This window comes from Schistocerca serialis, chromosome 1, assembly GCF_023864345.2.
Source record: "Schistocerca serialis cubense isolate TAMUIC-IGC-003099 chromosome 1, iqSchSeri2.2, whole genome shotgun sequence".
NCBI lineage: Eukaryota > Metazoa > Arthropoda > Insecta > Orthoptera > Acrididae > Schistocerca > Schistocerca serialis.
The window spans coordinates 19,898,185-19,914,942 of record NC_064638.1 but is presented as its reverse complement, the minus strand read 5'-3'; the positions used below and the strand labels follow the sequence as shown (position 1 = coordinate 19,914,942).

The 16,758-nt window shown below is 43.9% G+C and overlaps 1 protein-coding gene across 2 annotated transcripts in view; it reads right to left on the bottom strand.

Moving 5' to 3' along the window:
• The window catches only part of LOC126460663 (serine/threonine-protein phosphatase 2A 56 kDa regulatory subunit gamma isoform), a 338,372-nt gene that overhangs the window by 269,591 nt on the left and 52,023 nt on the right, over positions 1 to 16,758 (bottom strand). Inside the window, exon 1 of one of the 2 annotated variants that reach the window (XM_050095933.1) lies at positions 14,899 to 14,964. The exons of the other annotated variant lie outside the window; for it this stretch is intronic. Within the exon in view, the coding sequence (XP_049951890.1) occupies positions 14,899 to 14,949 (51 nt within the window). The 5' untranslated portion in view covers positions 14,950 to 14,964. Of the gene's footprint in view, positions 1 to 14,898; positions 14,965 to 16,758 lie in introns of those variants that run through there. 2 annotated transcript variants of the gene reach the window in all.

Below are 16,758 nucleotides of genomic sequence, written 5' to 3'. Positions count from 1 at the left end.
GAAAAATCTCAATACAGGGCACTACAGAAATTCTGCAAGTACGGTGTCTATACGTGGACAAGGAAATAATTCCCGAATTTTTCCCGGATTTTCCGGTTAAAAAATGTACACTTCCCCAGGTGAAAATACACTTTTTCCGTGTTAAGTGACAGTATACTTTCCCACGGAACTGCAAAACTTATCAATCCTTTGAATGGTTAACGTTTCACAAATCGGCGTAGGAGTTCCTGCCGCCACTTTAGAAAAGGAAACATTGAAAAAAATTCTTGTAAAGATTTTTAATGTGCATCAACATGTACGCTGCATATGTAGGTATTACGATACGTTGCGTATTTCATTAATTACGAAAGAATAAATTCGAATTCCATCTAACACAGCACGTTAGTTTCCATAGCATGGACATCTAGTTGCGATGCGCTTTTGTAAGCCAATCACCGCTCATTTCACGTCATCTCGCAAGCCGGTGACAGCAGATATTCAGGGCACAGCCAATAGCAACATCACTGTCAAGTAGCGCTAACACACAAGAAGGAAAAGTTAATGGTTTACATTAACACAAACAGCTACAAGAGAAGCTAGCTTTCACATGTAATATTAGTCGTCTTTGCATGTGTTACACTTCAAGATACATCACACAAATGTGCCAGTAAAATTTAAAATATTGAGAAATGTTCTGGTCATCTGGGCTCCAAATTCTTCTAAACGGCCGATCCTCAAAGTGTAAAGTTTTAAACGAGAGTCAAACTCTGTGAGTTAAGATATTCATCGCACATTTTCACACGTAACATAATTCATCTCGCGTAAAAGCACATTTACTTTGAAAGTAACGATTTCCAAACCACCGTTCGCAATAATATTTTTCCGAGACTGTTAGAAATAGGGTCTTATCAGCAGTTGCCAGTAAACAGGAGTTACTGTGCGTGCGCAGTTACGATAACACAGGAAGCCCATATGTTCGTGCGTATAAAGCATTAAGAGACCTTACGTTACGCCGTAAACGAAACAAGACATCATCAGAGGATACTCCAACAGCATCTGGAATTCGTAATCCGCATTAAAATGTAAATTCTGCTTGAAGTGCACATTCATATGTCCGGATTCATAGATCCACGTGATATTCAACTTTTCAGTGTGGTTTTCGGGATGTAAATTTTCTTGGAGTACCAGTTCTTTATCATGGCAAAATGCCATACGTGCCAGAAGATGGAAAGAGACGCTAGGTTTGAGTACATGTTCACAGTATTGCAGCACACTGTCAACTATTATCGAGAAAATGTGAAGGACCCGTTGCAAGGCTTTTTTCCGCCTTTCTACACCAACTGCAATCATTGCAAGATTTAAAAAGAAATGGTTCACATGTACTACTGTCTATGACCAGACACGCTGACAACGAACTACAAACACATACCCAAAGAAATGCCGAAGAAATTTTGAATGTTAACTGCAAAGTAAAGCTAACGTGGAATCACAACGAATTATTTGCCTAATCTGCAGCGGAATTTTGTCAATTCTTGCAGCAGAAGACTGTGAGTTCAAAGAGTTACATCTTTATCACGAAGCAAAGACGAATGCACGAGACAGGACACAAGTGATAACCTCTTTCAAGATGTAGTACGTATTTTCTTTGTCACAAAGACAAATCTTCGAACATCGACTAAGGATTGTAATGAGACGTTTGACAAAAAGAGTTTTTCTGGAAACTAATTCAAAAGTAACATCGATTTACTAAATGTCAAACAACTGGAGCAATAAATGTCATTGGATTTCAAATTTATCTATTATTCGTAACACTTATTCGTGTAAGTAAATAATGTTTCAAGTAATATTTGTCATTTACGAATAAAGAATAATTTTTGTCTTTGTTAGTAGTTATTCGAATAAATTTCGTATAACTCCGGTGGTAAGCGGACATGTCGCGCATGCGAACACAGGAATTTCGCAGCCTCCGAGCAAGAGAAAGACAGACAGCGTGCGAGACGAGGGGGGGGAGGGGCTCTTCTAGGGGCTCCCGTTAACAAAACCTTGGTTCGCTGCGAGGCCACTTGGAGCGTTCGAAGTTTTACAAAGTTATCAATTGTGTTTCTTATTGGATGATTTAAATTCTTCATTTTTGTTCAGGTGTCGTTGAAAACAGGCGCGCGCGCGCGCGCGCGCGCGCGCGTGTGTGTGCGTGTGTGTGTGTGTGTGTGTGTGTGTGTGTGTTGGTCGTAATCTGCTTGATTTTTGCTCGTACCTGTAATATTCTGTGGAGTAAATGATTCCACTAATTTTTTGTTTCATATAAAACAGAAGTTGGTTTTGTAGCATAGTCTTCTGTCGACATCTGCTCCTGCCTAACAATTCTTAATTGAACTACACGATTTAAATCCGTTGTAAGTATATTGTTGGTATTCTACTTCATTTTAGTTCGCATCGCCGGCCGGAGTGGCTGAGCGGTTCTAAGCGCTACAGTCTGGAGCCGCACGATCGCTGCGGTCGCAGGTTCGAATCCTGCCTCGGGCATGGATGTGTGTGATGTCCTTAGGTTAGTTAGGTTTAAGTAGTTCTAAGTTCTAGTGGACTGATGACCTCAGAAGTTAAGTCCCATAGTGCTCAGAGCCATTTGAACCATTATAAGTTCGCATCGGTTTTCCGTACTGTCCCGTATTAAACAGAGAGCTGCATGTTAGCAGTTTTCCTCAGAATCGGTATTCAATTTCGTTGCATGTTTTCACGGAATGGTTACGTATTTCTACTTTGAAATGTGTTGCCACTGGGTACGCTTAGTCATATTAGTGATAAAGTACTAATTGGTACAAACATAGTGGTTTGCAAGGTACTATTACGCACCAAAATATTCTACACCGAAGTGCACATTTGGAGATGACATTGTGTAATATTGTGTGAACGTACTTCCACCGTACATAACGCTACAGTATGTAGTTAAATGTAGACGTACAGCAGATCCAATCATGAAAACGTAGGGATATTATTTGGTTTCAAATTTTCATTGGATACAAATCTAGCGGTTCACACACGGATTGTTGGGCACGAACAAATTCACGGGACACTATGCGACAAAATCAGCTCTCTTATACTTAAGAACAAATAGTGAATCACTTTCCGCACGCAGTATTACAGGACGTGCAGAAAAAAAAGCAGAATACGCACAGAATACTGACAAAGTAATTCAATGAGTGCAATACGCGCACGAACTCGTAATCGGGCACACAATGCGATGAAGCCAGCTGCTGTTGACATGTCCCGTTAGATGATTTTTAAGTTTGCACTTGGGCAGGGGCGCAATTATTTCCACTCGATAATGGGCACACGTCGAAATTGCGATACTGGATTACACAAATAAATGCTTTACAATCAAAAAGCGACCACGATGTCATTTACAGAAGCCTACATGACTGAACTCCAGCTGCGAAAAGTTACTCTCAATTTTTCACTGATTTGCGGAATAAATTACTTCACAAGGTCATAAACTTTCGATTTCCAGGCACGCACTTTATTGCTAGAGTACAAGCCCTCAGAAGAGTATTTCGAATTGAAAACGCAGATTTTGGCGCGGTATTTTCTGTTAGTGAGAGTCGGCTGCTTGGGCGATGTGTGACGTGAACGACACGCAGATGTGACGCAGGCGCTCGCAGCCGCCGGCCTTCCCGCCTGCCGCCACCAGCGGCCGGCCGTGCACACAGCTACCGACTCACTTCGGCGTAAGCGCCAGCAGCCTACACACGTCCCTACTGACTGCGCGAACATACGTTCTACGAGATCCCGGTCGGATTTACACAAAAAACAAAAATTGCCGACAGAAAGCTGTGGGCAAAGAAGTGGACAATGCAAGAAAAGAAATTCACTCGCGTCCTTACACTTGAGCAGCTGGGAGCCGATTATTTTCGTAGCTATCTAAGAATGGATGAAACGTGCATTTCGGAGCTGCTGATCATAATCAAACCGTAGTTAACGGAAAATAATGCTGCCACGAGAGATTGTAAGCTACGAGGACAGGCAATTCGCTACGTTACACTTTCTAGCCAGTGGCAGAAATTAAGAGGACCTCAAATAGCAGACACTGGCTTTCAACACTTATACCAATGAAGTACATGTATTCAATGAATCAATGTCCATTAAATGTCGATATTTCGAGTTTTAGATTCCATTTTCGAGAAGCATCGCAAAAAAAAAAAAAACTATCAGAAGGTCAACGGACATTCATTTCTTCAGCATACTGTCAAAGTTTCGTCCGCCTCTCACCCTGTTATGTATATTAGAATAGCATTTAACCCCGCTCGTGGTGACAATTAGATGGTAGCATCGGGTGAGAACGGAGTGAATAAGCACAAGTTTTGTGACTTTATCTTAATACAGACAGGAAGCGAAATTACTGAGTTCCACATCTTCAAAATTTTGTAGAGAATCCCAGACCATTAGACAAGGTAGTCAGATAACCACATCAGTGTTCGCAGCGCCATAGCAGTCGTGCTTCTTTATATCTGGTCTTCAAATTGGCTTCTGCCCCTTTCCTTCTTCTTCTTCTACACCCCTTGATGGCATTGGCTTGCTCTAGGAGATCATTCCATTCGTCGCTGTCCATCGTCTTTCATCTAGAATCCTCTGACACCAATAATTTAAAAATCTTATGGTATGCCATCCAAGTACCTCAGTCTTCTGTCTTCCCCTGCTTCTTCGTCCCACTGGGTTTTTAAGCAATTTATTTTAGTTGGATTCTCATGTTTCACTGGAAAAACGTGGCCGACCCATTTATGGCTGTTTATTTTAATGAAATTTATGATTTCAAGATTTTTATATACTCTCTAAAGCTCAAAATTATATCCTCTACGCCATGCTTCGTGTAATTAGTTACCCCATAAAGTTTGCGTGACATCTTTTGTTCAAAAGATACTCTTACGTCTTCACACTGCTGAGTTAGTGCCCAGGTTTCTGAGCCGTATGTTAATATTGGACGCATTAAAGTTTTATACGGTTGTCATTTCGTTCTTGTCGACAGATTTCTGGACTTAAGCTAAGAGGTTACCATTGTTCCCAAACAGACAAATTCAGTAAGATTCTATTTGCGTCTGGTCAATTTCTAACATTCTGTTTGGGGCTGGTCGTATCACTCGCACGTATTTTTTAACTGATGTTCACTTCAAGTCCCATTTCCGTCGCTGCTACCACGAGTGCCCTATGTCTCTCTGTAGCAGCTAACTCTGTTCTTGCAATAATATCCATATCATACGCATTGGCCAGAAGCTGTGCGATCACACTGTTGTCATAGGCTGCAACCAGAAGGATACATGACAGCCCCACCACAAACGTGCTGGATATTGGCTGCAGAGAAATCCAATATTGTCATGGGGCGAAAAGAGGACAGAGGACAACGGAAGTAGATGGCGTTCCCCGTAAGGTGTCGTTGCCTAAATAGCTTGATTGCAGGTGGAGCTGCAGACCCTTCACAATAAGAGGTGCAGGTGGTCTAATAGCACGACGGAAATATGGTGCACCATGTAAGGTGTCGTTCTCCAAATCGTCTGCAATTCAGAGAAGTTTGGAAAGGTGGTCAAACCAGGAAAGAGGACCGTAACTTAACAGGCGGAATGGTTGGAGACTTACGCGTCGGGCCTATTCTCAACCCTGAACCTGCAGGAGGATTTCACAAGAAATTAACTGTTGACTCATTACTGGCTTGGTACAAAAACTCTGTTTTCATTTTGCAGGTAACCAATGCACGTCGTAACATGTGCTTTTCTACAGTGGGTAGGTGGGTTACATCCATTAGTTAATGAACGGTCAGTATTTTTCTCTCTCAGTTTTGCTTTTCCATACCGTGTCATGAATGTTATGGAAGATGTATTTGTGCTAAAAATCGACGCCCCAGGGTGGAACATTCCACGAACAAAATATTTATATTACAAGTATATGATTCATGATATGTTTTGACTCTCAAGACCATATAGGCTCTCTTACACGTAGTAGTTTGTTTCATCAACGCTACCTAAATTCCCCTTGGCGATGCGAGTTCTGAAGTAATTTGAATTTACCGTCGACAATCAGAGGACCACTGTGGTCAAACAGATGGCAGCATGCTAGTGGAATGTTAAACACCAAAGAACAAAGTTATTACATAAATGCCCAAAAAAGAAGTGTGATTTGCATATTATGTATCAGGCAAGAAACGTTTAAGGCCACAAATGTGAATATAAATAATAAACTATGTTCTTACTGCTTAATGTGAATACTCTCCCCTAGTGTTTTTGTTTGCTATGCCGAAAATGAAGGTTTGTGAATACATAAACTACATATACTAAGTGTCCGAGATATTGTTAGGTTACACTGCTTATAAGAAAGAGTGAGTGAGAGACGAAAATGATGCCTGTCGTCTATGTTTTAAGTTAAATGCGGAACAGGAGAATCCCAACTGGAACGACAGTCACACCTAAGTAGTTGTACTTTCTGTAGAGAGAGAGATAGAGAGAGAGAGAGAGAGAGAGAGAGAGAGAGAGAGAGAGAGAGACGAGAACGATAATTTTCAAGTTGGTGAAGATTATTATTTGTAGAAGTAGTACTGAAGCTGATATTCTCATAATCCGTGCACTATGGCAAAAGAAAATATTCTGTAAAGTTTAGGGAGTTGTGTAGAAAAGAGAATCTATGAACTTTTTCTAATTTTGTACAGCAGAGAGTGTTCATTGAATTTTCCTTTCTCACATCATGATTACGAGATTCGTCATTACTTAGACTTAAGCCGTCCTCACAGCAACAGGAGTGTGGACGCGGACGTGATACTGACCATGTGCGGCGTGATAACGTGGAGTTACACCCTCCGCAGTGTTTCTCCAGCATGAAATGCAGAAGCAGCCACGTCAGATTTTTGCTCCGTGGAGAGGAACACGGCCAATAGGATGCGAAATCGCTTTGTACGTCACAAGTCAACTTAGGGGAAGGAATATGGGGTGCGTCGTTTGCAGGTGAAACCCGTATTTCCTATTTTTTTTAATAACACCTATGCTGTTTCAAGACACTGGCATGCCTAGTACATCTCAAAAACGCATCGTTTTTTGATACGATATGTCGTCATGAAATGTTGAGAAATGATATACAGATTGTTAAAGGCTTTTCGGATTACAACTTTCGTGTTATGACAGTATGTCGTGCAAAGGCACCAGCGCTCTCGAGATTTATTTATAATTAAATGTCAGGCAATGAGAGACGCGCTTGAAGATTTTAACAAACTGTGTTTGCAGTAGTAGAGACGAACTGTGAAATGAAAAGCTGCAAATTCACTTTCCAATTTCTGCAAATGTTTTTTATTCGTGACACATAAAATATTCTGGGCTTTTACAGAAGTCTGTTCTGGAGTAGTATGTAACTAAGAAGGCTCTCCGTTCAGTACAGTCTGTGGGCCTGGACTGTGAGCCGCAGGGCTGCTGTTTAGGCCACTCGCTGATACCTTCACAATTAAGTACGGCACGTATTCTACAAACAGAACACCACGGCTAGCACGTGGGCAAGGGAGCAGATGTGCTTTTAACAGCGATAACGCATTTACTTCTGTGCGTCCACCATCGTAAACAATCTGAGTGGTTTGCGCGCCATATACAGCCATCGACTGCCGTCTGAGAATTCCGTGGTCTCGAATGAGGTCGAACAGCACCATATGTTCTGTGGTGGATAAATGTACCAGTTCGTTTGAGTCTGCGCCAGCCACGTAGGTGGGCGTTAGGTGCATTTCACATTCAGAAAAACGCACCGCGTGAGGACGGCCTGAGGTACCGGCCAGGGAATTAAGTAAAACCTGAGCTACTGATTTACGTCGTGACCGTGAGCAGTTATTCATATGCAGTTATTTGCGGGTTCACATTTCATTTTACCTGGCAAACTAAAGTTAATCATACGACTATCCACGCGGCATATCGTGGCAAAAGATTGCGTACAAGTCGAACATTTAGTAAAAAACGGGTACATTTTTTTTTTCTCCCGTTGCTCCCTAAAGTCGTGCACTTTAAAGCCTACAAACACACATTTTGTGCTACATTTTTTCCGACACACTTTTTCTGTTAAGAGCAAATTTCAAATCGCCAGCTGCTTTGACAATATAAATCAACATGTTTTATTAGAGATATTCATTTACACTGTAAACTAGAATAAGAAACTAGGTAAACAACAACATAACCATTCAATGAGGTACGTTAATTAGCATCACTGTTCCTTCTGTGCACTGAGGCTGCCGCTGCGCACAATCTATAGCGACCACTTTTAGTTTCCATAGGACCCTTGGTCTAGGGGTAGCGTCTTTGAGTCATAATCAAAAACGTCTTCGGTCCCGGTTCGATCCCCGCCACTGCCTAAATTTTGATAAATAATCAGCATTGGCGGCCGAAGACTTCCGGCATAAGAAGTCAGCCTCATTCTGCCAACGGCCTTGTCAAAGAGGGTGGAGGAGCGGACAGAGGTTCAGGGCACTCTTGTCATAGGGGAGGGAAATTGCCCCTAAAGGCGGAAGAATCAGCAATGATCAACGACATGAGGATGCAGAAGGCAATGGAAACCACTGCATTAAAGACACGTAACGTGTATCCACAGGATATGTGGCCTGTAATTGTAACTGAAGAAGTGTCATGATGATCTCGCCATTGGCAAAAGATTCCGGAATAGTCCCCCATTCGGATCTCCGGCAGGGGACTGCCAAGGGGGAGGTTACCATGAGAAAAAGATTGAATAATCAACGAAAGGATAACGTTCTACGAGTCGGGCCGTGGAATGTCAGAAGCTTGAACGTGGTAGGGTAACTAGAAAATCTGAAAAGGGAAATGCAAAGGCTCAATCTAGACATAGTAGGAGTCAGTGAAGTGAAGTGGAAGGAAAACAAGGATTTCTGGTCAGATGAGTATCGGGTAGTATCAACAGCAGCAGAAAATGGTATAACAGGTGTAGGATTCGTTATGAATAGGAAGGTAGGGCAGAGGGTGTGTTACTGTGAACAGTTCAGTGACCGGGTTGTTCTAATCAGAATCGACAGCAGACCAACACCGACAACGATAGTTCATGTATACATGCCGACGTCGCAAGCTGAAGATGAACAGATAGAGAAAGTGTATGAGGATATTGAAAGGGTAACGCAGTATGTAAAGGGGGACGAAAATCTAATAGTCATGGGCGACTGGAATGCAGTTGTAGGGGAAGGAGTAGTTGAAAAGGTTACGGGAGAATATGGGCTTGGGACAAAGAACGAAAGAGGAGAAAGACTAATCGAGTTCTGTGACAAGTTTCAGCTAGTAATAGCGAATGTCCTGTTCAAGAATCACAAGAGGAGGAGGTATACTTGGAAAAGGCCGGGAGATACGGGAAGATTTCAATTAGATTACATCATGGTCAGACAGAGATTCCGAAATCAGATACTGGATTGTAAGGCGTACCCAAGAGTAGATATAGACTCAGATCACAATATACACTCCTGGAAATGGAAAAAAGAACACATTGACACCGGTGTGTCAGACCCACCATACTTGCTCCGGACACTGCGAGAGGGCTGTACAAGCAATGATCACACGCACGGCACAGCGGACACACCAGGAACCGCGGTGTTGGCCGTCGAATGGCGCTAGCTGCGCAGCATTTGTGCACCGCCGCCGTCAGTGTCAGCCAGTTTGCCGTGGCATACGGAGCTCCATCGCAGTCTTTAACACTGGTAGCATGCCGCGACAGCGTGGACGTGAACCGTATGTGCAGTTGACGGACTTTGAGCGAGGGCGTATAGTGGGCATGCGGGAGGCCGGGTGGACGTACCGCCGAATTGCTCAACACGTGGGGCGTGAGGTCTCCACAGTACATCGATGTTGTCGCCAGTGGTCGGCGGAAGGTGCACGTGCCCGTCGACCTGGGACCGGACCGCAGCGACGCACGGATGCACGCCAAGACCGTAGGATCCTACGCAGTGCCGTAGGGGACCGCACCGCCACTTCCCAGCAAATTAGGGACACTGTTGCTCCTGGGGTATCGGCGAGGACCATTCGCAACCGTCTCCATGAAGCTGGGCTACGGTCCCGCACACCGTTAGGCCGTCTTCCGCTCACGCCCCAACATCGTGCAGCCCGCCTCCAGTGGTGTCGCGACAGGCGTGAATGGAGGGACGAATGGAGACGTGTCGTCTTCAGCGATGAGAGTCGCTTCTGCCTTGGTGCCAATGATGGTCGTATGCGTGTTTGGCGCCGTGCAGGTGAGCGCCACAATCAGGACTGCATACGACCGAGGCACACAGGGCCAACACCCGGCATCATGGTGTGGGGAGCGATCTTCGAGGGGACACTGAATAGTGCACGGTACATCCAAACCGTCATCGAACCCATCGTTCTACCATTCCTAGACCGGCAAGGGAACTTGCTATTCCAACAGGACAATGCACGTCCGCATGTATCCAGTGCCACCCAACGTGCTCTAGAAGGTGTAAGTCAACTACCCTGGCCAGCAAGATCTCCGGATCTGTCCCCCATTGAGCATGTTTGGGACTGGATGAAGCGTCGTCTCACGCGGTCTGCACGTCCAGCACGAACGCTGGTCCAACTGAGGCGCCAGGTGGAAATGGCATGGCAAGCCGTTCCACAGGACTACGTCCAGCATCTCTACGATCGTCTCCATGGGAGAATAGCAGCCTGCATTGCTGCGAAAGGTGGATATACACTGTACTAGTGCCGACATTGTGCATGCTCTGTTGCCTGTGTCTTGTGCCTGTGGTTTTGTCAGTGTGATCATGTGATGTATCTGACCCCAGGAATGTGTCAATAAAGTTTCCCCTTCCTGGGACAATGAATTCACGGTGTTCTTATTTCAATTTCCAGGAGTGTAGTAGTGATGAAGAGTAGGCTGAAGTTCAAGACATTAGTCAGGAAGAATCAATACGCAAAGAAGTGGGATACGGAAGTACTAAGGAATGACTAGGTACGTTTGAAGTTCTCTAACGCTATAGATACAGCAATAAGGAATAGCGTAGTAGGCAGTACAGTTGAAGAGGAATGGACATCTCAAAAAGGGCCATCACAGAAGTTGGGAAGGAAAACATAGGTACAAAGAAGGTAGCTGCGAAGAAACCATGGGTAACAGAAGAAATACTTCAGTTGATTGATGAAAGGAGGAAGTACAAACATGTTCCGGGAAAATCAGGAATACAGAAATACAAGTCGGTGAGGAATGAAATAAATAGGATGTGCAGGGAAGCGAAGACGAAATGGCTGCAGGAAAAATGTGAAGACATCGAAAAAGAGATGATTGTCGGAAGGACAGACTCAGCATACAGGAAAGTCAAAAAAACAACCTTTGGTGACATTAAAAGCAACGGTGGTAACATTAAGAGTGCAACGGGAATTCCACTGTTAAATGCAGAGGAGAGAGCAGATAGGTGGAAAGAATACATTGAAAGCCTCTATGAGGGTGAAGATTTGTCTGATGTGATAGAAGAAGAAACAGGAGTCGATTTAGAAGAGATAGGGGATCCAGTATTAGAATCGGAATTTAAAAGAGCTTTGGAGGACTTTTTTTAACGGTCAAATAAGGCAGAAGGGATAGATAACATTCCATCAGAATTTCTAAAATCATTGGGGGAGTGGCAACAAAACGACTATTCACGGTGTGTCGAATATACGAGTCTGGCGACATACCATCTGACTTTCGGAAAAGCATCATCCACACAATTCCGAAGACGGCAAGAGCTGACAAGTGCGAGAGTTATCGCACAATCAGCTTAACAGCTGCTTACAAGAATAAATACAGAAGAATGGAAAAGAAAATTGAGAATGCGCTAGGTGACGATCAGTTTGGCTTTAGGAAAAGTAAAGGGACGAGAGAGGCAATTCTGACGTTACGGCTAATAATGGATGCAAGGCTAAAGAAAAATCAAGACACTTTCATAGGATTTGTCGACCTGGAAAAAGCGTTCGACAATATAAAATGGTGCAAGCTGTTCGAGATTCTGAAAAAAGTAGGGGTAAGCTATAGGGAGAGACGGGTCATATACAATATGTACAACAACCAAGAGGGAATAATAAGAGTGGACGATCAAGAACGAAGTGCTCGTATTAAGAAGGGTGTAAGACAAGGCTGTAGCCTTTCGCCCCTACTCTTCAATCTGTACATCGAGGAAACAATGATGGAAATAAAAGAAAGGTTCAGGAGTGGAATTAAAATACAAGCTGAAAGGATATCAATGATACGATTCGCTGATGACATTGCTATCCTGAGTGAAAGTGAAGAAGAATTAAATGATCTGCTGAACGGAATGAACAGTCTAATGAGTACACAGTATGGTTTGAGAGTAAATCGGAGAAAGACGAAGGTAATGAGAAGTAGTAGAAATAAGAACAGTGAGAAACTTAACATCAGGATTGATGGTCACGAAGTCAATGAAGTTAAGGAATTCTGCTACCTAGGCAGTAAAATAACCAATGATGGACGGAGCAAGGAGGACATCAAAAGCAGACTCGCTATGGCAAAAAAGGCATTTCTGGCCAAGAGAAGTCTACTAATATCAAATACCGGCCTTAATTTGAGGAAGAAATTTCTGAGGATGTACGTCTGGAGTACAGCATTGTATGGTAGTGAAACATGGACTGTGGGAAAACCGGAACAGAAGAGAATCGAAGCATTTGAGATGTGGTGCTATAGACGAATGCTGAAAATTAGGTGGACTGATAAGGTAAGGAATGATGAGGTTCTAGCACAATCGGAGAGGAAAGGAATATGAGGAAAACACTGATAAGGAGAAGGGACAGAATGATAGGACATCTGCTAAGACATGAGGGAATGACTTCCATGGTACTAGAGGGAGCTGTAGAGGGCAAAAACTGTAGAGGAAGACAGAGATTGGAATACGTCAAGCAAATAATTGAGGACGTAGGTTGCAAGTGCTACTCTGAGATGAAGAGGTTAGCACAGGAAAGGAATTCGTGGCGGGCCGCATCAAACCAGTCAGTAGACTGATGACCAAAAAGTATTCTGTGGCGTGAATTACATATGGTTAGCTAATCTCGCAAGTGTCTGGGAACAGCAGATGAGGCAATGCCGGAAGCGAAACCACACTGTTGTGTGGGTGGTGGTCCGGGCGGGGAAGGAGAAGTGACTGGGACTGGGATAGCTCAATCGCTAGAGCACTTGCCCGAGTCACCCTCCGTACGTATTTTTAATGTGCCAGGAAATTTTAGAACTACTGTATTTAATCAAGTAACACAAACTGCGGAGGAAGAAAGGTCCTGATACACTTTCGAATTACTCATGAACGCACGAAGTTAGAAATGAGGATTATGAGTATCTGTCCAAGAACAGTGAGATAAAACAGGACAGAATTACCTAAATACCTTAGAAAATTGACGTTATACACGCATGTAGACAAAATGGTAATCATTGGCATAGGCGTTTATGAAACAGTGAAGTACAAAGAATGAAAATTTCGACGGAAAAAGATTATTAAAGAAAAGGCGAGACAGTGCTGAATTAAAGACTAATCGCAGGTGTCTTCGAGAGGATGTGAGAGGGTACAATGGAAACTGGGTTAGGAGAAACACGAGAAAATGATAAGTATGCAAAAGGGAAAACAAACTTAAGTTGAGTACAGATTTAATAACATACCATTTGTCACAGTAATTAACGACACAGAAACTCCTACAAGTCTTCCAAGACTTGTTTGAGAGACGAATACGAACACAGTTTACCAATAATGGAAATTAGCCGGCGGCAGGTGAGATTAAGGGTGTGTATAGCCAGTCTGCGTGTGACTGCAGGAGGCACGCCTGGACACTGAAGTATCCACGGAAATGATTCAATTTGAAAAACAACACACGAAGAAATTTCACACTGTTTACACAATTTAAAAAAATTGTATTTATTCTTCAATCGCACCTTTGCTTTTATAATACGACACAAAACAATTCTCATTTACTTTTCAATCGCATATGACATAGGGCGTCGGAAGTTTAACTATTCTGGCCGAGCTCACTCCTATTATAGAACAGGATTTTCTGCTTTCCTGTCTTCTTAATCTTCGTGTTTTTGTTTTGTTTTCCCGACAGTGAAAAGTTACACGAGGTACTGGCATTTTGTACTACTAAGTGTGTCCTACAAGAGACGAAATATCAGGAAGGAAAAAGGTGTTTTAAATTTTACACGGAAAAAGGCTACATTATGCATAAACAAGGACGTAAACAGATATACGTATTTTAATTAAAGAAACCATTTCAACCGTGAAAAGTCTGAATTACGTGACGATGAAAATGTTATTTGCCACTTGGCACGAAAACAAGATACAAAGGAAAAAACAAAAGGGGCGCTGTTTCTCGGGTTCTACATATTGCTTGTGTGTTTGGAAGTGTAAATTTTCGGGAGCACATAAAGGTACATGTTTTGAAATGTTTGGACGACACTTTATTCCTTCAGTTCCCACGAACACTACCGTCGGCAAGAATCTGCTACGAATGTTGCTCTGTGATTAACTAACTATGATATCAGCTCTCGTTCCTACATTTTGCTACTACTTTCCAATTTTCTCTCAAGATGGTCCCTCATAACCCCACTTTCGACGTCCAGGTGCACAGCACAGCAGACAGATCCCGTGTAATCGGAAATGACTAGTTGAGACAGACGGAACTCCGTACACCAATAAACGCCAGGGGCATTGAAGTAGACATTTGTCTCGAGTAGTCAACTGACAAGTCGTTCGTGTGAAAGGAACTTTACGTAAGTCGAGTGGAGAACGCCTGCGAACATCCGAGTGCAGCGCAAATGGCGTATAGGCGGGCAGCGGGGCAGAGTCCTAGCAGTAGCCGAGACGAGTAGCCGTGTGGAAATTAAATGCGGTGCGGTTCGACGCAGTCCACGGTTGAGCGGCACAGCAGGAGAGAAGACAGCAGACGGGCCGCTGCGACGTACCGGCTCCGGCGGTGCGGCCTTGCGCCTGCGGAACATCCCGCCCAGGGCCATGGCGGGCGCGGTTCGACGCACGACGCACGCAACACGCGCTACACCCAGTGCAGCCTCGCGCCGACTGTCCGGCGGGACCGGATGGGACGTCCACCGCACCTTGGCAAACCTTCAAGACAACAATCCCAAAACGATGACCGCGAAACGGCGTGGCGCCTGTGGCGGTGGTGGTGGTGGTGGGGGGCCACGGCGACGACTGCACAGAGTGGGAGGGGGGCCGGTCTGAGCGGCCGCGTGCCCGGACAGCTGAGTCGGCACGGCTAAGGCTTCGTTCGGCTTCTGCGGGGCAGGCGGCGGAGTGCCAGGCGCGAGGGACAGCCCGGCGTGGGCGCGCTGCGCTCCGACCCGCTGTCAGGCCCACAGCGGCGACTCGCCGAATGTAACAACTCTGCACCAAACTGCCGGACACGACCCATCACTGCATAGTGCGACAACAGACAGTTATCAAAACCTAACCACCACACCCGCTCTCTGTAAGTAGTCCCGACAAGGCCGCTAACGGGAATTCAAAATTCGAAACAAATCTAATGATAGTGACAAGTATCGAATCATTCCTTGCCAGTGCCACGTTTTGATAGCAGTCGATACAGTCTTAGTACTGCTCCGTCTGTGCGAGCGCAAACAACATTCCTGATTCAAACGATCGCTGAGATATTAGGAATTATTTACACGCAAGTTAGCCTACCAAACAAACTGCTGTCCACTACCTGAGGTAACTAATGACCGACCGCCGGTCAGGTCGACGCCATTCGACTTCTGAACACTGCAGCCACCAGGCGGCATCACCGCAACCCTGCTGTTCCGTTCCAGCTTAATATACGGATAAGTTAATCGCATCAACGTGACCCGATATGTGGAAACTTCTATATATTCGACCCTTGGAAGAACTGAATTAATAATCGCTGCATGAACTTTTTAACATTTTGGCTGTCGGACCTGAATTATCCGTCGTTATGTACCAGGTCGAGGTGTTTTTTCAGGTGTGAATAATTGTTAGGCCATTACCTGTTACGTTAATTTCTTCAGTATTATATCTGCTAGCCCACGTGTATGGAAATAAGTCGAGACGCCTTTCAGCATTTCAGACGAATGACATTTTTGGGGAGAATAGAGCATATATATATATATATATATATATATATATATATATATATATATATATATATATAATATTTTTGACTCAAGAGGTTGGTTTACAAATTCAAAGTAGATGAAACAACGTACTTTACATGTCTCAATAATGGAAACATAAAAAATCGAACAATGGAAAATCCATGATGGAATGTAACAATATTATGGAAAGGAACCTTGCTACTCACCACATAGCGGAGTTGGTGAGTCGCAGATAGGCACAACAAAAAAGAATGTCACAAAGCTTTCGGCCAACAAGGCCTTCGTCAAAAATAAACGACACACACACACACACACACACACACACACACACACACAAGTCTCGCTTCAGTTGCCTGAGACTGCATTCCTGTGAGTTGCGTTAGCGCGTGTGTGACGAACGTTCCATTAGGGAAACCCTTACAGTTTATGACGACTTACTCTGATGTCTTAATGTCTTCAGCGCATCCAAATTTGTTCAAAATATCATCGGTAACAATGTGGACCTGTTTCTCTAGCTGCCAGTTTCTTGCAAGACAGAGTTGCATGATTCCTGGCACATCTTTCAGGTTTCAAATGTTTATCGACAGTACAACTTTCTCTCGAAATTCAGTTGTGTACACATTTTTGTCAGTTACTTGCTTGTACATAGCTCGAGTACTGAAAATTGCCGTATTTGTTACGAGCTCGAATGTTAAC